Here is a 27,037-nt window from a genome sequence, read left to right as displayed (position 1 = left end):
ATACAAATACATTTGCCTTGCCTATATAATATGCATATAATGGTATAAAATATATTAATACTTAATAAACAATAAAAGGTTTTTATTAATTCATATATTTTGCCACACTAAATTTAATTGATGAAATTTGTGTTGTAAATATGAAATAGTATAATATGCACATTCGTGTGTATGTATGTATAAGTGTTTACGTATGTATATGTTTGATGTGCATGTATAAACTGTCTATACAGTATAAAACTTGTGCAGAATATATATTCAAGGTATATTGTAAAAATGGTAATATAAGTTAAATTGTTTTGTGTGTGATTATCTAGAGAACCTTGTTTAGTTTGTTGTGATGGGGTAGATGCAGTATGTATAAGCTTAGTTTCAACCTACAATCTTTGGGCTGAAGAATTAGACAACTGAGTGTTGATTTTTCTGTTTTGGTTTTCTGAAAACTGCCGAAATAAATTCTAATTCAAATTCCAGAATGTAAATCATAATGTCTAAAATACGGTATATGTGCAGCCACAGCCAGGGCTGTTTTCTTCTTGGTTCTCTCTACCTTTGCAGGGGGCGACGATGTCTTCCTTTTTGTCCATGTGGTCTTTGTGGCACTTGATGTGGCAACGCCGGCACTCCAGTGCAGGTGGTGGTTTGAACATGTTCCACAGCGGCTTGGTGCACGCTTCACAGTTGGTGGGGAAGTGATAGAGTGTGGGAATAAACTCGTGGCCTTTGTGGCAAATGTAGCTGCACTTCTCTCCGGCCGCCAGCGGCTCGACGGGGAACTCCGGCTCCTTCTTGCTTTCACCTTCATTGGCATAAAGAATCTGTAGAGCAGACAGAGCCTGTGTTTACCGTCATTTCCGGACTAGAAACCGTTACTTTTTTCTAACCCTTTGAATCCCGTAGCTTAAACAATGATGAGGCCAATTTGTGGATTTTTTCTGATTTTACAAGCTTCACATTAGACCAGGTGGAATTCTGATTATCATTTTGTCGTTTTTGACAAAAATTCTTATGGATTTTTATGAGTAAAAATATTGTTGATGACACTTCTCTTCATTATATTTTATATAACACAAAGTAAAAATGACATGGGTGCACCCATTTTGCCAAATAAATATTAGTGTATAGTAATTAAACTAAGAATCTAAACTATTCAGATTGTATCTACAGTACCGACAAATGGGAGGGAATAAAAATAGGACACATTAAATAGTTTCAGTGTTAATTCATTATTGAAACTACAATGTTTAAATTGATTAAATAGATGTTTACATTTTTTTTTTTTATATATATAAAAACCCAACAAAATTATGAACATTTTCTTTTTTTACCAAGCCAAGTGTTAAGTGCATTAGAGTGAAATTATTCAATTATATTACTAATAAAAATCCATTCAAATTAAGAGAAAAAACACTACTTTTAGTCAAACCAAGAGTGGTAGTTTGATTAAGACGAGACAAGTGAAGTCGGCAGTGATTTTTGTGACACTGCAGTAAATACCAGTGACTTTATTAGATATTCTTGTAGCTTGTATCAGTAAATGGAATTAATCCTCAGCATAAACTTCAACCCTGCCCCGAAGTGGATGAAGGTGCTTTCCAAACATGAGTCGACAGCTCTGTGTGTGAGAATCTGAACGAAGCTGCGTTACATTTGTCTCAAAAAGAATTGCACACGCCGACCGATCCACAAACGCACTTTGCTCAGTCAACAAGCACAACTGAAAATTTACACATGATAATACATGATAAATAACACACACAAATGATAAAACACGTGCAAATTGTGGATATAGTTGTGAATGTTTTTGAGACAAATCTCTCCTCATACCATAAAGTTGTTAAATCACTGCGTTAGTTTTGTTCAGCAGTGATCAGTGCTCTGGACTCTGAGGTTGATGGAGAAGCTTACGTAAGGAGGACGGACAGACAGAGACGGAGCGGAGATCAGAACAGCCTGGATACAGTAAACGTGAGCCAGTTTGTAATAAAAAAAAAAAAACAACAATAAAAAGCATAAAATAGCCAAATAAAACGTTTGGTTTGTTTAGAAGAACCGTGTTCTGACTCAGAATCTGGACTCGGCGTGATTGCTCTGCTGTAGTTCACGATAAGAAGAACAGACGAAGCAATGTATCAGTCTGGTTCCAGTATAAATGGACCATAAAAAGCTGTAAATGGACTGATATGTAGACAGTGAGGAGGTGACTTCATGTGGAGAAGGAAACTCCTCAGAATAGGCTACACGGATATCTTTGTTAAAGCGACCGGGAGTTTAGCAGCCTGCCTATCAGCCCGTTCTGATCATAGACTGTAAAATGAATGGACGACGCATGCTCACGGGGAAGTGAAGCTTTTATTTTTAGAGCTCCCCCTGCTGACTGGCTGCAGTATTGGTCATAAACCCCGTCTTCTCAATGATAACGGATGGGATGTGGGTCAAAGGGCAAAGTTCAAATACTCGTCACATAATTTGTTTCCCAAACCTAAACTCTGCAGTGATGATTAGTTATTATCACCCTACATTGTGTTCAAGTGCTCATTTTTCTGTGAAGTTTGTTTTAAATAAGTTATTTGAGGTTGAAAAATGGATTTGACGTCATATATGACAATGATTGACAGCCTAGGGTCTTGCGTAGCTCTCTTTGTGAATAGCAGTGACGTCGTGAAAGAAAGCCGAGACGCCACTAAAATTTTCGGTTCGGTTTTTCCGCCTTTTTTGAGCTACTATAACTAGTACTAACCTCTACGATCTGGTCATCTGAACAAGACGTTGGTAGAATTTCCAGTGGAAAAGATATTTAAGTTTGTGGCCTAGCTGGGCTGCGTAACTCATCAGGGCAGTGCGCTAAATGACCGGGACATGTTACCAGGGCTCCTCTCGCTAGACCCTGCTGTGCAGACTCTGGCTCCAAATGATGATAAAATTGCAAGATGGAAACTCCCATAAGAGCTGTATTTTGGTTTCAAGAACGTTGAATGGGAACAGCGACAGTGCACACCCACTGGTTCTGATTGGCCGAGTCCGCTGAAGGGCACCCTCATCAGCCAATACAGTGTTGCCTATGTGATGATGCGGCTTTTGTGTGGATTTTTCTTGGAAAATTGCTAAATTATTGGAATGCGGCCAACATAGCGGTCCACTTTATAGTCTGGAAATTACAGTATATTCTTAGTGTTTACACAAAATAAAGCTAAGAACATAAGAGCAGTGCTGAGACAGACCTGGAATATCCTGGGAATCTCTTTGGCGTCAGCACGGTACACATCAGTTTGGGTGACAGGCCTTACATGAAAGAGTTTGCTGTGGAAAGAAAATATATTTTTTTTTTTAACACAAAAACATTGATCAGCAGAAGTCGTGCTGATTTGGAAACATTAACACTTACTCAATATCCAGCACCATGTAAGGAATGGATTGTTCTCTGTCCTGCTCACTTTTGTAGAAGAGAACTTTCTTACTGCTGACTACAACATACTACAAAAAACACACACATTAGAGGACAGTTTCTCATTTCTGAAGCAGTGCCACTGAGATTTTTTTGTACCTTTTTCTCCCATCCAAACTTCTTGGTATTGTTTCTCACAGGAAGTGAGAGCCATCCCTCCAACCTCGTTTCTAAAAAGGTAAATATAGTCGCAGACATTAATTTATAGCAGATATTGCACAATTATCAAATTGACTTTCACCCTCAAACACAATCCTAGATGATCTGAAGGAATAATATCAAGTCCTACAGTAAATTTACACAATTCAAATTTTTTTTTCAGGACATTACGATGGAGTTGGACACCAGTCCCATCCTAATCACGTTGTTTCTTTTAAACGCATTATCATGAATAATAGGGTTGTCTAAATGCAGTCCTGAAGAACTGCATTCCTGTAGGTTTTAGAACGCTTTTTTGCTCCAACACACTAGTGTTATCAGAGGTTCTGAAGAACAGGTCGATACCGCATTGATCAAATTCAGGTGTGTTAGATAAAGAAATAATTTGTAATTGTTTTCTAAAAATAAAGCACAGATGCGTTGGGACCTCATAGCCACCAGGGGACGACGAAGAGCCAATGTTTAAAAAATAATTTTAAATAATTTTAAAAATCTGTCCATATTTTCCCCTTCTAACTCAAAATAAAATACTAGATTTTTTAAAAAGAAAAAACAAAACAATGCATGGTATGCAGCCTGCTCAGAAGCATAGAAAACATAACTACAAAAACAAGTTAAAATTGCAGAAAAAAAATCTTTGGCTGCCCTCTTCCTTCACTTGTGGACATTGTAAACAACCGTTACTACAAGAGAGAGAAAAACACTTTTTACCCCAGCCATCACATGTTCACCCTTCTGCCCTCAGGGTGGCGATACAGGACAATCTGATCACGCACCACCAGACTCATCAACAGTTTCTTCCCAAAGATTATCCACTCTCTAAATCACGGCTGTCAAACTCATTTTAGTTCAGGGGCCAAATACGGAGCAGTTTGATCTCAAGTGGGCCACAAATTTTATGCGGGTAATTTCAACATCATTGTGCCCTAGTTTGCACTTCAACAAATACATAAAACACAAAATATGTAAGAAACTGACAATACCCAAGCAATAAGTGACAGATATGAGCCCCAACAAGATCTTCATGTCCTCCTATGCTTGAATTTAAATTTATTGATTATCTAAAAGGGACAATGCACATTAATAAACAGAAAATGAGCCAGTTAGCCAAAAAAGGCTAATTTTCATCTGGTGTCCCATGTCAGGTTTTAAAAGGGAACCTAGAATGTAAAAGGTTTGAAATACAGAGAAAATTAGGGGTGTGAAAAAAATTCAATTTCACAATATATCGTGATTTTTTGGGTGCTGATTTTAGATACATTTTTCTTTAAAAAAAATGATTATTTTTTATTTATTGCAATGGTTATTTGATGCCCTTGATTTTATGGTGACAGTGTGTAATGCCTGCAATATTTATGTATGCACAGACATTTTATTTTCATATAATCTGTTCAGATCAGTGTTTAAACTGACACAATAGGATAATTTTTTTTTCTTATTTTTGTGCATTATCAATAACTCAGGGTGATTTGTCCTTAATGTTCTCACTTACAGTTGTTACAATGCAGTCATTATGTTGTCATGGTTACTTTGAGACTTCTACACAGTCGTTTCAGTGAAAACAAACTTGTTGCACTTTATTTTATGATGGCAGTGTGTAACTGCATTTTCTTTTTTTCAGTGAAAATGTGCAAAAACACTAATAAATAATAAATAGGATGTTTTGGAGCAAAAAGTTTTGACTCAATTTGTCCTCTGAATGATCAATATCTTCTGATGAACATATACAGCAACTTGATTCTCTATCTCTACGCTTAATTTTGATATTTACTGGGTAGAATATCGCGATAATATCATATCGTGACCCAAGTATCATGATACGTATCGTATTACAACATCTTTGCCAATACTCATCCCTAGAGAGAATACAACAAGACAAAAGAGAACAAGTATGATAAATAACGATAATTACTGAAAACAAAGCACTAAAAAACAAGCTCTGACCTGTATATGCATCATCAGTATCAAACTCCGGTCCACTGCTGACACTGGCAGAGTCCATGGACTGGACACTGAGCGACTGGAGCAGATTCCTCAGCTGCTCGATGTCACTGTCCTTACTGTCCAGAGCCATCTGCAGCTCGATGCGCATCTGACTTTCATCTGCCAGTTGCTACAAAAACAAAAAAAGAAGTGCAGTGATGGCACATGTGATTTCCTCACTTTCAGTAACAGGATGACTTCAGTTAAACATGTTTTTAAACATGTCTACAGGCACATACTGCTTGCATTTCATTGATCTCCTTCTGGTACTTGATGATTGTGCTGTTGAGCTTTTCCTTCTCCGATCTCAGCTCCAACTGCAGCTTCCTGTTCTCCTTCTCCTTTCGCTTCATGTCTGTGTCGTTGCCACGGCGACTACTTCCACCACGTACTTCTTTCCTGTTCATGATTTCTGCCAGCTTATTGACAGCCTGTGGATGGACAAAACCATTTTAGACTCAAAAACAACTGAAACAAATGAAAAGGCTAAATGGAAAAACTAATTCCCAAGCACAGGAGTAGTATCATAATACGTGTACTGTTCGTACTTTGGTTATTAAGTTTAAAACCAAATCAAAATAACAAAAATACACGTTGGTTATTTTGTTTTACTGACATAAAACCTTAACAGAAATAGAGACAATTCAAAAACCAGACAAGCAGCGTTTTTCTGTTTTAAAAATAAATCTTGTTCTGTTTCTGTGACATTTGGATAATTGAAGGAAACTAGGATGAGAGCTTCGTGTTTTAAGCTCACCACACAAAGGGACCCACAGACGAAGGTGGACTTTTACTCCTGGACAAAAAAAACAAGCAACGCATAAGTAACATTACTGATAACATGGTGATCTGAAATGTTATTAAATGTTACGAAACCAGAATGGTAACGAATACCAGCCTCACAGTCGATAGTCAGTCACTAGTTTATTTGGATACTATTTGGACCATCCTGTTCGCTCTGACAGAATGTGAAGTGCTTAAACTCTTGCTTTAATTTCCCCTTAAATATCCAAATATCTCACAAACAGAACAAGAGTTCACCATTAATATTCTAATTTTAAAACAGAAAAACACAAATAACTACACCTCTTATTTGTTATTTTGATTTGGTTTTCAAACTGAATAACTAAAGAACAAACAGTACACAGATTTATCATTCATAAGGCAGTAGGAACTTGACCTGAGTTTTTAGGGTTCTCTCACACTGCAGCTGCTTCTCAAAAGCCTGCTTCATCTGGTTGATCTGCTGCTCCCAATTCTTTGATTTATCTGACTCTGAAATCACATGCAAAGATTATAATAACCCTGACAGCAGCCTTAAGCTGTAGCAAAATGAGAAAGAAATGAAATACCTTCAATTGTTTCTGTCAGTTTGTTGTTCAGCTCATTCTTCTCATTGGCCAGGTTGGCCACGTCGCTGGTCAGAGTCTTGTTGGCCTCCTCCAGCTGCACGAGGCAGGTAAAACAGACACATCCCTTGTTAAAGCTTTAAGGGGGCAGTATAATGAAAAAATAACTTTATAATGGTTTTGCTGCAGTGATGTACATTCCTTTAGCCTCATTCAGAGGGCCAAAGTTGAAAATGTTATGTTTCCTCCCTCCCATGCTATTCTACATTTTGTAAAAAGTGAGCTCCAAATGGGCGAGTTGGATTTTTTCCCCCTATGACTTATAAGGGGGAAACTCCTCCTGACAATCCTGGCTCCTCCTACCCTATAAGAGCTCCTCTCTCTCAAACTACCTCACAGGTAAAATAAATATGGCGAAGGCCGGGCATCATCACAAATGTTGCGCTGTTTTGGGCTGCATTGAAAAACGGACAAATATAATTTTACTACTCTCATCAGAGCCTCTCAGGACCCAGAGGCAGGATTTTATCTTTGCTGGTCATGTACCAAGCAAAATGGAAAGGTCTAGTCCCCCCCGAGTACGAATATGTGCACCATTCCCAAGTAGAGTCCGAATTGCGCCCGCTAGAGCCGAAAGGAAAAATTTTCAGGCCAAAAAAAAAAAGAAAATTTTGGTCAAAAGTGGGTTTTCGGTTAGAGTTCCAATTGCGGCTGCTGGATGCCCTGGAAGTCGGTGCTCATTGCTCAGAGACCCATCGATGGGAACAGGGGCATCTCTTGTGCCCTTTTGGCTGGGCAGGGTGCCTTGTACCTGGGTAGAGTAGTGGCCGGTGGGGCCTGGAAGTCTCTCCCATTGATTTTCCAAAAGTGTTCAGATCGGACCAAATGAGGGATCAGCAGAGTCCGAATATGTACATCATTCCAAATTGCATTGAAGGCCCTAAAATGTTGATGTTTCCCTCTACCAGGGGTAGCCTTGGTTACAGAGAGTCAGCATATACAGACGCCTACTCATGCATATGCATGAAGGCCAAAAAACAGCCTGTTGTTGGAAGCAGTCATGAAAGTGACTTTTCAGAATGCTAAAACTCAGGAAAACAGGCGAGTTTGGGAAAATAAACCTCAAATACTGTTGTTGGGGTTCTTAGAATAATTGGAGTAATACCGGACCTTTAAACAATGCGGCTCAAACGCAGGCGGCACTGTAACTCACCAAACTGATGGTGAGGTCTTTCTCAGATAGTTCTTGACGATGGCGAGCCATCATCTCCTTCAGCTCCAGCTCCTTCATTATCTTCTCTTTCTCCAAGTCCGAGTACTGCTCCTCAGCAATAGAACGTGCCAGCTGCTCAGAATCCGCCTTAGTCAGAGTGATCTCCAGTTGAGCTGCCAGAGATTCCCTAACAAACATTTCAGAACACATCTTAGAAACTGTGCTGCCCACAGATTCAGTGGGCACACTAAAATCAATGACAGGTGGATGTGCACAGGTCTACTTTAATATTTCTCCAGTTGAGATCTCTAATTACTGTATCTAATGTGAGTAATCACCACGTCTGGCAAGACTGTAGTTGCTGTATATAAGGTTCTGTAAGCTTTTACAGGTTCTCATATGAACTGTGAAAGTGTTAAACAGCTTAACATATTGAAGAACCACTATCTTTGGAAAAAACAGCCAAATTTGAATGTTATGAACACACTGTATATTATTTGGTGCCTATTGAGTTTCTTTATGATGAACAATGACATAAAAAACACTAAGATTTTGCTCCAAACAGCATTTTCTAATAATATTGACAGTATAAAGAAAATATTAGGTGTAACATTTGTTTAAGGAACAGTCTAATACGACAACACAATCTATCCACCACCTTTTTCCAAGACTAGCAACTGTAGAAATAAATTTTGGCCCAAGTTTCAGTGTAACAGATGAAGTAAGGTGTTGGTCTGCGTGAGTTTTGCTGAAAGCACAAAGCCTACAATAATATTTTGGCTTTTTCTCACACACGACTTTAAGCCCATAAATGGTAAATAGCAGCTAAAGGAAATAGGTGTATGATTGCATTCAGCCTTTGATAAGGTGTTGAATCCTGCACATAGAAAAGCAGTGACTTATTGAATGATGTGAGGAAGTGGCACCTCTCTTCTTGCAGTTCCTGCAGGGACTGCTGCACCTCTTTGTAGACTTTGTTTTTTTCCTCACATTCTTCCTTCAGCTCACGGACCTGGGTCTTATACAGAGTCTGGAAAATGGAAACAAAAACTTTTACACTTCACAGCTAATATGAGCAGAATTTATTGTGTCTATTAACTATATTGCATCACTAATTTTATTGAGGATGCAGGAGGCATCCTCACTATTGTTAATCGTTTTTCTTCCGTCGGTTGTTAACTCCACCTATACCGTTTGTCCGATTTTGGCGATCAGAAAATCAAAACGTTCAGAAAGTTCCAGGGATTTTTAATTTGTAACTTTTAAACTTTTTGAGTTGTTACATTTTTTATTGCTCGGTTAATAGTTAGTGGATGCTAGGATAATGCTATTGCTTGGGTAATGCTAAAGTTAGTGCTATTGCTTGGCTAATGCCAATTTTGTTAATGTGTATGCTAGCTAATGCTAATCCAAGGTATAGTTTATGTTATGCTAGCTAATGCTAATCCTAGTTAATGTTTATGCTAGCTAACGTAAGTAGGTAAGAAAATGCTCACATGTTTGATGAGAGCTCAGAGCATACACTCACAGAAAAATACTGCTCCGCCTCCAACTGGTCCTGTAACTCCTTCATTTGTCCGTCTGCATCCTGTCTCTCTCTGCAAAAAGGAAAAAAACATTTCTTACTTCAATCTCCTTAAATCAGAGACGAGTGACCGTCAGAAACAGATAAAGATCAACTGACTTGCGCAGCTCCTGGACCTGCTTCTCCAAGCTGCGCTTGATGTCCAGCAGGTGATTGGCCTCCTGTTTAAGCTGCTTCTCAGAGGTTTTCAACATGCTGAGCTGCTGGTTCTGGGCCTTCAGGTCGTTCTGGGTCAGGATGCGCTTTTGGGTCTCCTGCTCTATCTTCAGTGTCAGGTTCTTCACCTGGAAGATGAAGAATATATGAACACAGCTCAGGTAGTGGAGCTGATGGTGCTCCTAATAAGGGTTGGGGTCAATTATAATTGTGTAATTGATAATTAATTACATTTATTATATAATTATAATTGTACCGGTAATTGAAAGAATATGATGTTGCTGTTGTAATCATAACTGAATTGTAATTCAGTTCAGATAATTGACTTTCTAATTGTAATTGTCATGAAAATTCTATAAAAACTGTCATTTAGAATTAACTTAAATGCAAACCTGGGGACAGTTCTATGAATTACATATATGTTGTCAACAATTATTCAAATATGTTTCATATCACCTTTTCCCATTACCTGTCAGTTCTCTTAAGCATCATTTGACCATTTTTAGAAAATTGAAATCTCGGGGTATACTGACAGGTCTTTAAATGTCATGAGTTCTTGCCTGAACTCGGCTCTAAAAGGCAGTTAGAATGTTGTTAGGTCATCTTTTATACCCCCTTGAAGTCACGTATTGTCTTTGTTAAATTCCCTAGTCCCTCGTGGATTACCTATTTGCTAGCTTTCTGCATGATCTCATTGTTGAAGTTTTCCTGTATATTAAGGTCTTCTGGCACTTTGAGTCTCTGAATTAAGCAGCCATTATCTCCGATGTCTAACCGGAAGTCTTGGGTGTTTGATTCTTATCTCTACTTGTTATTGCGTTATTGTGTAATTCGTCTCTATGGGGCCATTATTGTAATATAATGTTATTTGTGTGTACGTAATACAATCCGAGTGTCTGTACCTTGATCCGTGAGTGTGTTTCAATCCATGTGTGTAAAATTTTGATCTGTAAACGAAGTTGTGTGTGTGTAATCGATTCTGTGTGTCTGAATTAACATCTGTATGCGTGTCATCAAACCGGGACAGTCTATTGACTGTATCTGTGCACAGGACTTTTGGAACACTTTTGGCAAATGCGATGTGTAACGATGTGCAATACTGCTAGAAACCAGCAGTTGTCGCCGGTACCAAGTGACAGACCCTACAATTGGAGGCAAACTTCATAATACACGTTACTGTATATACTGCATATACAGGTGCTGATCATATAATTAGAATATCATGAAAAAGTTGATTTATTTCAGTAATTCCATTCGAAAAGTGAAACTTGTATATTATATTCATTCATTACACACAGACTGACATATTTCAAGTGTTCATTTATTTTAATGTTGATGATTATAACTGACAACTAATGAAAACTCCAAATTGATTATCTCAGAAAATTAGAATATTGTGGAGAAGTTCAATATTGAAGACAGCTAATTAACTCAAAACACCTGCAAATGCCTTTAAATGGTCTCCAGTCTAGTTCTGTACGCTAAACAATCATGGGGAAAACTGCTGACCTGACAGTTGTCCAAAAGACGACCATTGACTCTTGCATAAGGAGGGCGACACACAAAAGGTCATCGCTAAAGAGGTTGGCTGTTCACAGAGCTCTGTTTCCAAGCACATTAATAGAGAGGCGAAGAAAAGGAAAAGATGTGGTAGAAAAAAGTGCACAAGCAATAGTGATAACCACGCTCTGGAGAGGATTGTGAAACAAAACCCATTCAAAAATGTGGGGGAGATTCACAAAGTGTGAACTGCAACTGGAGTCAGTGCTTCAAGAACCACCACGCACAGACGTATGGAAGACATGGGTTTCAGCTGTTGCAGTCATTGTGTTAAGCCACTCTTGAACAAGAGACAGCGTCAGAAGCGTCTCACCTGGGCTAAAGACAAAAAGGGCTGGACTGCTGTTGAGTGGTCCAAAGTGATGTTCTCTGATCAAAGTACATTTTGCATGTCTTTTGGAAATCAAGGTGCCAGAGTCTGGAGGAAGAGAGGGGAGGCACAGAATCCATGTTGCTTGAGGTCGAGTGTAAAGTTTCCACAGTCAGTGATGATTTGGGGTTCCATATCATGTGCTGGTGTTGGTCCACGGTCAACGCAGCCGTCTACCAGGAAGTTTTAGAGCTCTTCATGCTTCCTGCTGCTGACCAACTTTATGGAGATGCAGATTTCATTTTCCAACAGGACTTGGCACCTGCACACAGTGCCAAAGCTACCAGTACCTGGTTTAAGGACCATGGCATCCCTGTTCTTGATTGGCCAGCAAACTCGCCTGACCTTAACCCCATAGAAAGTCTATGGGATATTGCAAAGAGGGAGATGGGAGACGCCAGACCCAACAATGCAGAAGAGCTGAAGGCCACTATCAGAGCAACCTGGGCTCTCATAACACCTGAGCAGTGCCACAGACATTGCTGCAGTAATTCAGTCAAAAAGAGCCTCAACTAAGTATTGAGTGCTGTACATGCTCATACTTTTCATGTTCATACTTATCAGTTAGCCAACATTTCTAGAAATCTTTTTTTTTTGTATCGGTCTAAAGTAATATTTGTCTGTGTGTAATGAATGAATATAATATACAAGTTTCACTTTTGAATGGAATTACTGAAATAAATCAAAATTTTCAAGATATTCTAATTATATGATCAGCACCTGTATATACTTTTGCTCCTCTACAGAGAAATAACGCCCCCTACGTTCAGTTTTCAGCAACGTAGGGGGGATTTTCTGTTGTTTTTTCCTTTTTTTTTTTTTTTAAATCAGTATGTAATAATTGTTGCACACATAGACTAGACAGAAAAACGGACTCTCAGATGCACCTATTTAATACAGGTGTTTTGCTCGGACGCTCCCGTCTTTACCTAAGGACCCCTGCAGGCCTTGAGCTGCCTCAATGCATCCTCTGCTCACGTAACAACCGTCCATGTATTTAAGCTCTAAAGGAGTGCGGACAGTCCGGACTCCGCTATGCACGGAGGCTCAAAAATACCGTGGCCCAGAAGGGGGCGACCCATCAAGAAACACACCGCTGTGTAACTGCACAACAGAACACAGTGAATGGAAGCATGTTGACCACCAGCTCCTTTTCTTACAGCTGCACATTTGTCTCAGCACTTACAGTCCCTGCCATTAATGATTCATTGTGTTCATTCATCCATCCACATTTTATTTAAAAATCCAAATTTCACAAGTGTTATGAGAGCTGATATTGTAGGTTTTATATGTTTTAAAACAGCAAAACGTTTAGTGTTTTGTGGGATTTATGCAGCTCATTTAAAGGTAGGGTAGGTGATTTTCAAAAGCTTATTTTTAATGAATAAGCTTTTGTGTTAGATTGAATTAGCTGAACAAGCTAATATTTTAGTTATTTTTATATTTATTTATTTATTTATTTTGTAATATGATTATTGTTAGATTTGGTGATTTGATATAAATAAAGATAATAGTGATACATTTGTTTCATTACTTTAATGAATGGATACAGACACATATACCCTGTTTAAAAGTATGAAATAACCACAAAGTGAGGAAAAGAAAAAAGTTGTGATAATCGTAAATATCGTAAAAAATCGTTGATTAATCGAATCATAGCACCCTGAATCAAAATCGAATCGTGAGGTCCCTTAGATGACACACCCCTAAAAGTGAGGCAGTAACAAATTTTGTTCCCCAAGAGTTAAAAATTAAAAAAAAAATTTGCACCCCCCCCCGCTGTGAAAAATTCCTGGTGAGAACCCTGTATATACATATTTATAATTGTAACTTATAAGTCATAACCACGTTATATAACTTGTAACTTATTTATAAGACACGTTTGCCAACCAAACCACCTCCAAAAACGTAGGAAGAAAAGAAAAAGGGGGAAATGGACACTCTGTACATGCACTGCTTTATTTGTCTTAACAAAGAGATTAATAAAGCTGATCAGTTACAAGGCCCCCATGGCGTCTCTTTGGATATTAGATGATGACTTGATAAATTGGTGCCTCGGTTCCTTGCCACAATGAGGTAGATTCCATCAAAGACGGAACAGACAAGCACCTATTAAACCAATGCAATACAGGACCTGGGGAGGGAAACCAGGTGCAGCGGACTTCAGTTCTATTATAAAGTTTGCCTCCGATTGGAGGGCCTGTCACTTGGTACCAGTGACAAGTGCTGGTTTCAAGCGGTATTGCAGGAGTTACAAGTTTAAAAGTTACAGATCGCATTCGCCAAATGTGTTCCAAAAGTCCCGTGCAGAAATGGTCAATAGAACGTCACGGTTCCATGACACACGCATATTGATGTCAATACAGACACAGAATGGGTTACGCACAGACAACTTCATTTACAACTCCTAATTCTACACACAAGCAGTGAGGTACAGACACACGGGTTGTTTTTCGCACACAAATATTTTTTTTCCAAAAATGGCCCCAGACCTCTCGTGCAAAACACCCAACCTGCTCCCAATAGACAGCTGTCACCTAGAAAGCTCTGTTGCTGATTAGAGAGACTGGATGCAGTCAGTGGGAATTATCACATTAGTTAACAACGTTTACCCTCAACTGACATTTGTGACAAAAATCAAAGGATAAATAGTTTTACCGAATGACTCACTGATATTTCCAGCTGCTGCTCTCCCCCTTTTCCCAATATTTTAGCACAAAATTGTCACAACAGCTGTAGGATTTGTTTCTGTGGGTGGCGTTTATTACCCAAATACATTCTACACTGTCCAGCTTCATAAACACACTTTAAACTCACTTCCTCTGTGAGGCGGTCCTTGTGTCTTCGTAGCTCATCCAGCTTCTGTAAGGCCTGTTTGTAGTCACAGTCCATCATGCTGCTGTGCTTCTCCAGCTCTAGGATTCGGTTCTCCAGCCGCAGTTTGGCTGCTCGTTCCTCTGCCAGCTTCTGCTCCATCTCTGGAAAGAAGTAGCCCTACATCATCAGAAAAAGTTTTTTGTGCTAAACCAAAACAGTTGCAATAACTTCTACTGAGTAAGTAAAGCTTCCAATCCTCACCCTTCATGGACTCAGACTTGGCGCCCTCGATGGTTACTTTGATTTTGCTCTTGTCTGCCAGAAGGGCCCTGGTGGACTTATGGGACGTCTCCTCCTGCTCCAATTCCTGCTGCAGGACCTTCAGCTTGTAGGTCAAATCAATCTCTTTGTTGCTCTTCTCCTGGAGAGATACATTAGAAAAAGAGCCTGAGATGCAGCTATATCAATAACCAATCAGAAACTATTTTGTTCTGTATAAAAAACTATTAATAGATCTATATTTATAGAGACTTCATCTGACAGATTCAGAGACTTATTTTCATTCCATTTCTGATCATTTATTGTCCAAAACAGAGCCAACCTAAGCAGAGGTGTACTGATATAGCCTACTCAAGTAGAAGTACAAGTAAGTCATACATAAAATACTCAAGCACAAATAAAAAGTAGCTCAATTAAATAGTACTCAAGTAAAAGTTACTAGTTACTTTTACCCCCATATTTATTGTTAATAATAAATCTTGCCATGGTTCCTTGCATACAGTAAACATCTCATGTATGAACCTAAAATGGAAGAGACCAAATCTTGCACAATTGGAACTTAATTTATTTTCCACAAAGGCATCTGTATAAAATAACAGGTTTGTCAAAATGTACAATTCTTAAAAAAAATAAAATAAATAATAACAATGAATTAAATTCAAAATGAAAAAATGATCAGGCTCCAAGTATAGCATTTATGAGCTCTACCACTGAGAAAATAACCAGCATTCAATGCTGTTTTGGTGCCATGCATTATGTTTAATCTGATTGGTTGGCTATGATGTGATGCATTTGATTGTTGTCTGGTCATTTAATTCTTTTTGTAGTTTCACAATGTCCGTTGATCATTTAAAACAAAAAATAATAATTTACTCAGTGACGGTTGGGTGTAGAAATGTACTTTATTTACTTTCTTTCTTTTAAAATGTACTTAAGGCAGAACTAAGTAACTTGCGCTTAGCGCTCCACTTAAAGATCCCTTTTGGTTATGCCACTGTTGTAAAAACTCTATACTCCTGCCGCCTGCCCCACCCCACCGCTACACGCTCTCTCAAGACGGTAGCAACAATCACTGAAAAATCCTAATACAACAGAGACATTAAGAGTGCTTTCACACATATAGTCCCATGTGAACAGTATGAGGAAGAGAAACATTCAAATAAATGAATGATGTGGGAAATGGATGGATGGATGGATGGATATTTGTGTGTGTGCTGCCTGATGGAGCGCTGGGTTGTGAGTATGTGTGCGTGCCTGTTGCCGCGACGACAGTGTTTGTGATTGCTGTGTTGCTGCTGAGCTGTCACTGCATGGAGTTGCTCCGTTCCTCAGACAAAGGTCTTCTCTGCCTTTTTTTGCTGGCTCCGCCAGGATATAAGTTTGAAAAAAGTTAATTTATAGACAACCATGTGGTCATAATCTGGCATTAGTTTGTATTGGGCTGCCGTAAAGCAGTACGTCTTGCACATGCTGTTTTCTGGCCAGAGACAGCAGGGGGAGATGAAAGACCCCCAATCACCCCATAAACACTTGTATTACTGTACCTCATGAGAATTCATTCAACAGTAGATTATGGGCATCAAACCTGTAGCCAGAGCCCAAACTGGACTCATTCTTCAGGTCTTTAATTCACTGACTTGAAAAATCAGCGAAATGATAATTAATAATGTAAAACCCTCTATTACTCAGCGTGAAATACCTTAGGTTATCATTGGTAAAGCCCATTCAGAGTCCAAATGCTCTCCGTCTCTGACCCTGATTTCAGGGTAAAAGCACCTAAGCATGGGGAACTCGGTACAAACTTAATAATGTATAATAGAATGCTCTCAAAAACAGATATCTTTCATCAGCTGTGGATACAGTTACTTTTACTGATGCATCCCCCTGTTTTACCTTCTCCAGGTCGGTGAGCTTCTCCTGCAGCTGTCTCTTCTCAGTCTCGGCTTTGCAGAGAGCCTGTCGCTGCTGACGTGCATCCTCTTCCAGGCAGGAGATCCGTCCTGCATGAAGCAATGACAAAAACTAAGTTCACTCTGTGCTCTCCTTTACTCCTCCAGCTCCTGCATCCATTTTTGGGACTCGATGAGTAGGGTGACCTTCGTCAGCCATGAAAAAAGTACAGCACAGGCTTTAAAAAACTATTTTATTGTTTTTCATAGTTACATGAAACAAACTATCCTGTAATAGAATAATCATGATCCTGTAAAATCTAATACACTTTGCCTGGTTGTTTGATGTGTAAGAGCAATAGTGAAGGTTATGGAGAAAAGATCAAAAATCATCATAGCAGTATTATTAGGTGTAAGCTTCCTGTTTGCTTTAAGTTAACCTCAACTCAATTAGTTTAATCACATAAGAGTCTTATTTGCCTTCAAGTCTCTTGAGCACAGCTTATATCTTATGGTTTAGGTATTACCATGATCTTAGCACAGTTACACAAACCCTAAAGCTGATCCCTCCAGTCCTTCACATGCACATGCTCTGACAGAACATGCTCACTCAATGTGGCACAGAGGGCTGAGTTTAGACAGTCTGTATTTAGAGGGTGTAGGTGCAAACCTAGCTGTCCTCTGTCCTCTTTTCCTGGAATTTCATGACCGTGGGGACCCTGGACAATTAAGGCCTTATTTTTAGATACATTAATTTAATGCCTTTTAAGACTTTTTAAGGATCCGCAGGAACCCTGCCACTTGATACCTCCACCCGACCCCAAAAATTCCAACATAGCTCCAAAGGTGTCATAATTTAGTGAACGACACTTAATGACAAAAAATGACAGCATAATGTCAGCCTTATGTATAAAACTTCAAGTAAAGTGTTACAAAGTTCTAAGTGAATTCTCTTTTGACATTAGTGTAGTGACTAATATTTCCCTGTGATTAAATCCCGTTGACTGAGGCTACACATATCATACAGATATCAGGCCCTGTTCACTCTGTGTGTGTTTTCAACCTACCCATCAGGTCACTGATGGTTTCAGAGCCCTGGCTGTGCTCCCTCCTCTCCGTCTCCAGGGCAGCTTGCATACTGATGCATTCCTTCTCCAGATTAAGCTTGCTGCGCTCTAGCACGCAGCATTTGTCCTGCAGCTCGCGCACAATGGCCTCCAGCTGCTGCAGCTGCTTGCTGCCGTCCGTCTGGGCCTTACGGAGCCGAGTGGCCGCCTCTGACTCAGCACGCAGCAGCGTATTTGCTTCCTCCAGCTGAAAGAGAATAGTCATCGTTTAGGCAAGTCTTGAAACATACTTTAAATGATGTATTTCCTGGGAGCTAAAGGATGCTCAGTGAGCACCTGTTGTAGGTCTTAGAATTATACCTTCTCTTCAAATATAGCAAATAGATTAGAACATGGCGGTCCAATTTGGGGCCCGTGGGCCAAACATGGAGCGATTAGTTTTGGCCTGCTGCTTTCATTTTTTTAGATATTAAATGGATTTAATACAGTACAGTGATTCATGAGAAAAAATCTAAAGCTTCCTGTAAAGCAGTGGTCGCCCACCCATCGATCACAATCGACTGGTCAATCTTTGAAACATTCCCTGTCGATCGCTTCTCCTGTGTATGACAGTGTGTGATTGTTGGGACACCTCATCCACATAGTTGCTCCGGTCAGAGAACACAAAGCCACAGCATGACAACAGTGATGAACTGTTCATTAGTTCACTGATGTAAAAAATAAACGATGTGATGAGATGATATTTTCCTCATGAGTACCGAACATTTGCAAAGTGTGACCCTAGATTTCCACTAGATGCGTATCTGCACTGAAACTGCTCCGCTGCGTGACTTCAGTGCAATCTGATGTCCAACAATCTCCACCACCTCTGGTTTTGCTGCGCATCTGTTGCAGCAAGCAGAGGGCAGCAAGGACTCAGGAGATCCCACTAATTCATGTGTAATCGTGCGATACATACTGTATGTGTGATTCAACCGTGGATAAATGCAATATTTATATGAGAATAACAATTTAAAAAGTGCTCGGTTCAGGCCAACCATAGTATCAACGGAAAGGTCTGGTCCCCCCGAGTCCAAATGTGTGCTTGGTTTTCGGGTCCAAATTGCGTCGGCAAAAGCAAAAGCAAAAACAATTTAATTGCTGAAAAAAAGTGTTTGGTATAAGCGGACAGGTTTTATTCCCGAGTCCGAATATGTGCTCGGTTTTTGGACAGAGTCCAAAATGGGCCCGTCGTTGTTAACTTGCTGCAGCACAACTCCAGCGTCCAGTAAAAATAGAAGTGTTGCGTATTTGCTGCTGAGGGCAGTAGCATGACTCAGCAGTGACGATGTTGTGCTGGAGCAGATTCGCACGTGGTGGAAATTGACATATTGACTTGCTGTTTCGCAGGAGTTTCATTAATGTTTATTGAGAAGCAGTTCAGAATTTAACAAGAACATAGGCACAAATTCGCTTCCTTTTTTTTTTAACAATACAAACAAACAATAAGATGTAAAATAATAACCCCCCCCACCCCCACTAAGGGTGCTACCATACACTTCACTGAATATAAATTAGTCCATATCTCCCAAATTTAACATAAATGGCTTCCATATCTGTTCAAAATTGTTCAATTTGGTATTTTTTACATGACGTATCTTTTCAAGGTGCAGTGTTTCAGTCATTGAGGAAATTCAAGCCAAAAGTGAGGCAACATTTTTCCCCTTCCACAGGAGGATTATCAGCCTCTTTGCACACATAACTCCATATGATGGAAGGTGGGCCTGATGAGTCTTCAGTTTGCTAGTCTGTTAAGAAATCCCAATAATGATCAAAGTAGGATCAGGCTCCAATTGCATCATAAAAATCTTTGAGAAAAACAAAAACAAAGATGCCCAAAGTTTTGTAGCTTTGTACACATAACAAAACTGTGCAATAAGTTTACCTCCTCACATTCACATTTATCACAAATGGGTGAAACCTCAGGGAATATTCTATGTAACCTTTGAATATTGTAGTCTATGCAATGTTTTTAACTGAATTAAAGAATGCCGTGTATTTATAGAACACAATTGAACGTATTTTAATCCCTTAGCCAAAATATCTTCATGTATTTCAGTTCTAAGTTCCTTTTCCCATGCAGACTTAATATTTGCCATATCCACCTGTTTGAGTGCCTGCAAAATGTTATATATGAATGAAACTGCGTGTCTTTCTGTTATGCAAGTGGTCAAGCATCTAATTAATCCAGGGTCAGATATTCAAAGGATGGAGCATGGGATCTCACATAGTTTCTTATTTGCAGAAATCTGAAAAAAAAATCACTAGCAATTAAATTGTATCTATCTTGAAGCTGTTGAAATGTGGCAAAACCTTGAAATGTGGTACCTTCCTCTAAGATCCTATTATACATTTTCAACAGATATGGAGTTAGTAAATGGCCAAAAACTTTATAAAACTCATTGCACAAACCATCCAGCCCCGGACATTTTTTAATGAGAAAATAGTATTTGTGTATGTATATATGTTTCACAGCAGTCACGGTGCAGTTACGCATCCAGTGTCACTGAATATTATTGCTCGTACATTCCGCGGTCAGGACCCCTTAGCGGCCGAACACAACGGTGTAAAAAACAATAGCTGCCCTTTTAGATGCCTGAACAAAATCACCGGAACACAAATGAAACATAGGAAATGTATAATAATCGCAAAAAACAAAACAAAACAAAAAATACATTCTAGCTGATTAATGTTTGTCCTTGTATTTTTTCAGCGTAACAGGCACATTAAATTGACCAATAGGATCAAATGATACAGTCACTTTAACATGCTAGTTACAGAAAGCATTTTGGGTTTATTGTTTTTTAATGTTGGACCAAAGCATTTCATGTAATTCAAACAAAGTTAGCCTGAATAAAAAGCGTAAAAGTGGAAGTAAAATCCGTTTTTTTTTTTTTTAACACTTCATTGGGTAGATCTTGCCGTCACCAAGGTGGAGGTCAGGGATATTTTTCTACAAACAAACAAAAACTATCTGGGGTTATGTAAGAAGTAAAATAAGCTAACTACAGTGTGAGCTCTTGATGTAATAGGAAGGAAAACACTGACCTGTTTTTGCAGGTGAATGTTCTTCTCATTTGAAAAGTGTGAGTTTTGGTTTTTTTTCTTCAATTCATCGAGTTGGTCTCGAAGGCCGTTCACTGCACAACAAAGAAAGCATAAAAATGAAGGCTTAATTAGCATTAGGTCTCCATTAAAATGTAACAAATGGTCTAGTGTAGTGTGGTGTGCACAAGATTTGGTAAAGATGGGTAAACAGTGTAAAAGGTAGTAGTAGTACGTGAGTGAGTGTGTGTGTAAAAGCTGAAATGTAGTGCAGGTGTGGTGGAGCAGAGACATGTTTACATCCATGATGTAGACCAGGGATCTCCAACCTTTCTAAAACTGTGAGCTACTTCATAGGTACTGTATAGTCAAAAGGGCAACCAGTTAGAAAAACACTTCCTAAATACTACATTTTCACTTTAACTAGAGGAAAAGATAAGAAGGAAGGCAAACAGTAACTTAACCCTCCTATTTTCCTTGGGGTCAATTTGACCGCATTCAATGTTTATCATTCAAATAATAATAATTGACTCCTTATGTTGCTTCACATTTCATGACCTTTTCTAATTTGATGGGTACAGTTGATTAAGCATCAAATTATCATGTTGATAATTTTTACAATGTGCTGAACACATATTGCATGCAGTGGTGTTCCTCTGGGGTCAATTTAACCCCAAGCTGTTTTTGCTGTTTCATTATCAAGGGGTTATTTACACTACTGATCAAAAGTAATAGAACACCCTAATTTTTCCAGTTATTTATTGCAATTCATGTCGTGAAGTCCAATGAATAGCTTGAAATGGTACAAGGGTAAGCACTGAACAGCCAGAGGTTTAAAAAAAAGGTTTGGTTACCCAAAACTGAAAAATAATGTACATTTCAGAATTATACAAATAGGCCTTTTTCAGGGAATGTGAGGTGGGTTAACAATTTAAAGCTGTTCTGTAGCAATGAAGGTTGAATCAGCCTTGAGCTGGTGCTACTACTTCCTACCAGTGTTTCTTTTCTTGGTAACTTAGTTCCAACCCCAATGTCTGCATTAAAGCAGTGTTAGAACACACTGTGGTACCAGACCCTCATGAGCATCAGGTGAACTGTATTGTTCATGGATTCCATCATTTCTTTTTCAACTCAAATTGCTTATTTGTTCTATGCTTTCATTTCAGAGTACAATGACACAATACACTGAATAATTTTCAGTAAAAAAAAAAAAAAAAAAAAAAACTGGAAAAAGTGTGGTGTTGTAAAACTTTTGACAGTGTATGTAGTCAATAAATAAGCAAAGTGCCTGACACAAAAACTTGGTCAATAATTATCTGAAAATCCTTTTCTAGAGGCAAATATCCCTGGGGTCAAATTGACCCCAAGGGTAAAATGTGTTTAGTAATATTTGAGGATAATAGGAGGGTTAAAAAGGCAACATTAAACAATTTGTTTCTACCACACTACTGTATTACTTTAGATTAAAGTCACATAACAGAAGGTCTTCCTTGCCGCCATGATGAATTCATGTTGGGTGTGGGATACATATGTATGTGTATATACGTATATATGCATATGTGTGTATCCATAAAATGAAGAGTCCGTCCTTAAGACTGCTCTACTGTAAAGTGCCTTGAGATACCATTGGTTATGATTTGGCGCTATACAAATAAAGATTGATTGATTGATTGATTGACATAATACCATTTTAGAAGAGTGTTTAATATTAGTGCTTTACTTTTAGCGATACTGTACTTCTTTTGGAATTATTTATCACATGGGCTCCCAAGCTCAAACATGCTGCTCTGGAACCACTGGTTGCCAACACCTTTTGTATAAAAAGTTGAGAAACTGTTACGATAATTGAAGTTGATGCTACCCTGGATCTGTGAGCTGGTTTGGCCCCAGAGTATTAAGTCAGTGGCTGGATTTTCACAAGAGGCTTAGGTGGAAATAATGAGCTGCAATAGAAGAAAACCATGAATATAAACTACTCATTTTCTTAACAACTTAGCATCAAGTGAGCTTCAAAGCAGACATAAAACGAGCAGAACTACCGTATGTGTGGTGAATGCTTAGCGATCACCTTCATTTTCCAGACAGCGCTTCCTATCGGCCTCGTTCTCAGCTTTGCGGTGGCTCTCCATGCTCTTGTGTTGCAGCAGGGCCTTCTCTCTCTCCAGCTGCCTCAGACTCAGCTCTAAGTTCTTTCTGCTGCTCACCTGTATTTACACATCATAAATAGAAGGAAAATCACTGATGTAATCCCCAGCAGATGGGGCGTGCGTGGGCAATGCTGTTATTCAGAGATAAGGCTCACCTCTTCCTCCAGTTCTTTGGAGATTTTTTCCAGTCGGCCTGTCGTAGCTCTGAGAAAAGACAAAGTGAGCATTGTGACAAAGATGATAATTTCCTAAAGTTTGTATTAGAGTCGAAAATGGTATCAAATGTCCAACCTATATTTGAGCTCCAGATCATCTTTGACCTGCTTGTTGTTGTTCATCTGCACCTCCAGGTCACAGAGCTTCTTCTGCAGGACCACGAACTGTGAAGACCATGCAGAAGAAAAACATGAGCATAGCTGTAAATAGTGTTGTTTGTCCCTTTGCATGTCTTATCACATGATGGCTGAAGCTACCATAAAAATTGATCACTAATAATATGGCGACAATTAACCATAAATGGTAACACTTTATAACTATCCGTTATAAATAGTTAATAGGTCATTAATAAACTGTTAGTTAATGAGTTGTAAATTGCTTGTTGAAAATTCACTAACAGTTTGTTAAGGATGTATAACTGTGCCTTATAGATAGCCAATAGATAACTTACAAGCTGTTAGTTAACAATTTACAAGTGACATATTAACAGTATGTTAAAGATTTATAACTACACCTAATAAATTAGTAACAGATCAGAATCAGAATCAGAAATGTTTTTAATGGCCATGTACAGTTTTAAGGACAGTACAAGGAATTTGTCTTGGTAGTTGGTGCACAAAACAAACAACAACAAAAAAAACAAAGAACAACCCAGCAACAATAATAATAATAATAATAATAATAATAATAATAATAATAATGATAAATATAAAGGATGAGGGATAAATAAAGGATAGATAGAGAATAAAGGATAAATATAAATATATATATATATATATATATATATACAGTGCAGCAGTTAATGTCATCATGGAGGTGGTGATCGGGTGGGGGGGTTCAGTGGGTGACTTGGGGTGTGTTCATGTGGATGGTGGCAGAGGGAAAGAAGCTGTTTTTGTGTCTGGAGGTTCTGGTCCTGATGGACCGAAACTTCCTTCCAGAAGGGGAGAGATTGAAACAGTTTTATGACCGGGGTGGGAGGGGGTCGGCCACAATCTTTCCTGCACGCCTCAAAATCCTGGAGGCGTACAGGTCCTGGAGGGAGGGCAGATTGCAGCCGATGACCTTCTCTGCAGAGTGGATGATACGCTGCAGTCTGGCCTTATCCTTGGCCGTAGCTGCAGCGTACCAGATGGTGATGGAGGAGCAGAGGATGGACTGGATGATGGAGCTGTAGAAGTTCACCATCATCTTTGTTGGCAGGAATAAGCTATTAGTACACTACTCATTAATGGCTTGTAAAGTATCAGTTAAAGCTTTATATACATTATTGGGACATTATTCTAAAGTTGCAACTACTGTATTTCTCATTTACTAACGTATATAAAGTTATATAAGCTGGTCAAAACATCTGACATCTGTAAAGATGTCAGATGGGCGATAGGGCAACCGTGGCTCAGGTGGTAGTGGGTCGTCTTCTGATCGAGAGGTTGGGGGTTCGATCCCAGTACCTGACTATGTGTCGAAGTGTCCTTGGGCAAGACACTGAACCCTAAGTTGCTCCCAGTGGTCGACTAGTGCCTTGCATGGCAGTCTGTCCCACTGGTGTGTGAATGTGAGAGTGATTGGGTGAATGAGCTGATATGTAAAGCGCTTTGAGACTGCTTCAGTGTGGTGATAAAGCGCTATATAAAATCAAGTCCATTTACCATTTCCATTTAAATGTCAACAAAGGTTTCAGTACTAATTATTAAGTTTTATTTTTATATTGTCTCAAATACTTATTTTATGCAATAAAAAAAAAATTAATTATTTGAAAAATCATACATTGTACATCTGTTTTTATGGATATTTTTCATATTCTATCTCTCACAGTTGATGGTAACCAACAGTTTATTAATGAACTTTTAACTACTTATAACAGATAGTTATTATAAAGTGTTACCAAATGTATTAATGGTGTATTATTCTTTTGTTCAAGAACTGCAAAAAAATGATGATATTTCTTATAATAACCCCATGCTTACATTTATGTTTGCGGAGGCGGGTTTTTTTTCCTGGTTTCACACTGCATTCTCTGTTTAGGGAAATCAGTTTCAAACTGGCAGTTTTTTTTCCCCTCACCCCTCCTCTCCTCCTGTTGTTGATCCCTTTTTCACCTAAATATGTGGGCGCCGCAAATGGCTGCTCCGGTGTGTTGATGTGTCTTCTTTCACTGCAACTACCAAGTCAAATTCCTCGTATTGTTCTAAACTGTACCTGGTCAATAAAGCTCTTCTGATTCTGATTCTGATCAAATATGGACCTTTTAAACAATAATCTCAGTTGATTAAAACCAACATAATAAAACTCAATTTAAAAGCTATGCATTTCGTTCTTACCACAGCAAAACAAGTGCTGCAGAACAGAAAGCTCTAGTGATAATTTTCATACCTCGACTTTTCAGACAGGTTTTCAAATGTTCTCTGCAGGTGCGTTCTGCACGCACCAAGAGAGCAGTGACAGCTACTGGATCAGCCACGTGCACACATAGCTGCTTAACTGTGACGAGTGCATCATGTGCAGGACCAAGCTTCCTCTACGCCCACGAGACATGCAACAATTCTCAATAATATATTGAACCATTCGGTACGGCAAACTGCAGTTTTTATGGTTTGTATAGGCTCTGCGCTCTGTTTCTAATTTGATTGTGTGCCTGTGAGTCAGCGCGCAAGGATTAAGAGACCCCACCAAGTGAGTCAATAAGCCAATCACAACGCACTAACGTTTGGGGATGCTGACGCAATGCTATTTACTTTTAGGCTGCGTCCGAATAGTCCCTCCTATCTCCTTTCCTATCCACTTTTCCTTAACCCTGTGGATGACGTCACAGGGTTAAGGAAAGGTGTTAGGAGACTTCCTAAAGGAGTTAGGGAAAGGCCATCATGTGGTTTTGACCATCAGACACACTTCCACTAAGTGACGTAATAATCCAACGGCGGGGAAAGTTACTGTGGTGAAAAAACTACAAATTTCTGAAAATGGACTAAAAGCACATTTATTTCCCTGTGCCTCTAATCGCTGATATATTCTCAACTATTACAAGGTTTGAATGTAAATCAAAGGAAAAGAGGCTACCAGGCTACGAGGAAATTAAGTATGATTTATGAAATTGTCACATTATGCAAGATACATACCTACATACCGTTCTAGGCATGCACATGTACAGCCGCACAAAGCATTATAGGTGAATAAATAAGTTTGTTTCAAAATAATGTGGCTAAAAATGTCTCTGATCCTTTTTCTGGAACGACAGAGTGCTCTGTTTTCAGTCATCATGAAGTTTCCGGTGAATGCTCGGATAAGCGTGTCCCTTTAAATGTGGGTCACCGCAAGGAATTGTGGGTCAGCATTACCTGGTCTTCTTTGGTAAAGAATGCATCAGTGTTTCCTAGGCTAAAGGGGGTTTTAAAGGAAGAATTGAGCTTTTAGAGAATTGGAACGCTCCTTATCATGGCTGCCACTTAAACCACTTTCGGAGGTTAAGGAAAAGTGGATAGGAAACGAGATAGGAGGGCTATTTGGATGCAGCCCAAGACTTAAACTCCAAAGATGGTGTCTGTTAATATTTGTTAATGGTGATGTAATCAATGCATTTTTCTGTAGTCTGTGGAGTAAATGTTTCATAGAGGGTGTACAAAAAAACTCTAATGCTTCAATGAGCGAAGCCTTCAAAGTTTCACGAGTTACTGTTCAGTTTAGCTACTTACAAAGAAAGCTGCTTAAGGCTTTCTGTGCA

General features: G+C 39.0%; 1 protein-coding gene across 1 annotated transcript in view; it reads right to left on the bottom strand.

The window, feature by feature from the left end:
- Positions 1 to 27,037, bottom strand: part of rock2a (rho-associated, coiled-coil containing protein kinase 2a) — a 78,418-nt gene that overhangs the window by 6,364 nt on the left and 45,017 nt on the right. Inside the window, 20 exon segments of the mRNA XM_028437261.1 lie at positions 551 to 818; positions 3,222 to 3,300; positions 3,386 to 3,474; positions 3,545 to 3,615; positions 5,549 to 5,717; positions 5,827 to 6,018; positions 6,768 to 6,862; positions 6,940 to 7,033; positions 8,150 to 8,336; positions 9,076 to 9,179; positions 9,678 to 9,747; positions 9,834 to 10,018; positions 14,638 to 14,798; positions 14,899 to 15,058; positions 16,810 to 16,916; positions 17,873 to 18,119; positions 20,960 to 21,051; positions 23,025 to 23,160; positions 23,259 to 23,307; positions 23,395 to 23,483. Coding sequence (XP_028293062.1) covers positions 551 to 818; positions 3,222 to 3,300; positions 3,386 to 3,474; positions 3,545 to 3,615; positions 5,549 to 5,717; positions 5,827 to 6,018; positions 6,768 to 6,862; positions 6,940 to 7,033; positions 8,150 to 8,336; positions 9,076 to 9,179; positions 9,678 to 9,747; positions 9,834 to 10,018; positions 14,638 to 14,798; positions 14,899 to 15,058; positions 16,810 to 16,916; positions 17,873 to 18,119; positions 20,960 to 21,051; positions 23,025 to 23,160; positions 23,259 to 23,307; positions 23,395 to 23,483 — 2,644 coding nt within the window.

The sequence above is a fragment of the Gouania willdenowi genome, chromosome 22 (genome assembly GCF_900634775.1).
Source record: "Gouania willdenowi chromosome 22, fGouWil2.1, whole genome shotgun sequence".
Lineage (NCBI taxonomy): Eukaryota > Metazoa > Chordata > Actinopteri > Blenniiformes > Gobiesocidae > Gouania > Gouania willdenowi.
The sequence above is the reverse complement of the archived record's forward strand: the minus strand, read 5'-3'. Positions and strand labels throughout refer to the sequence as shown.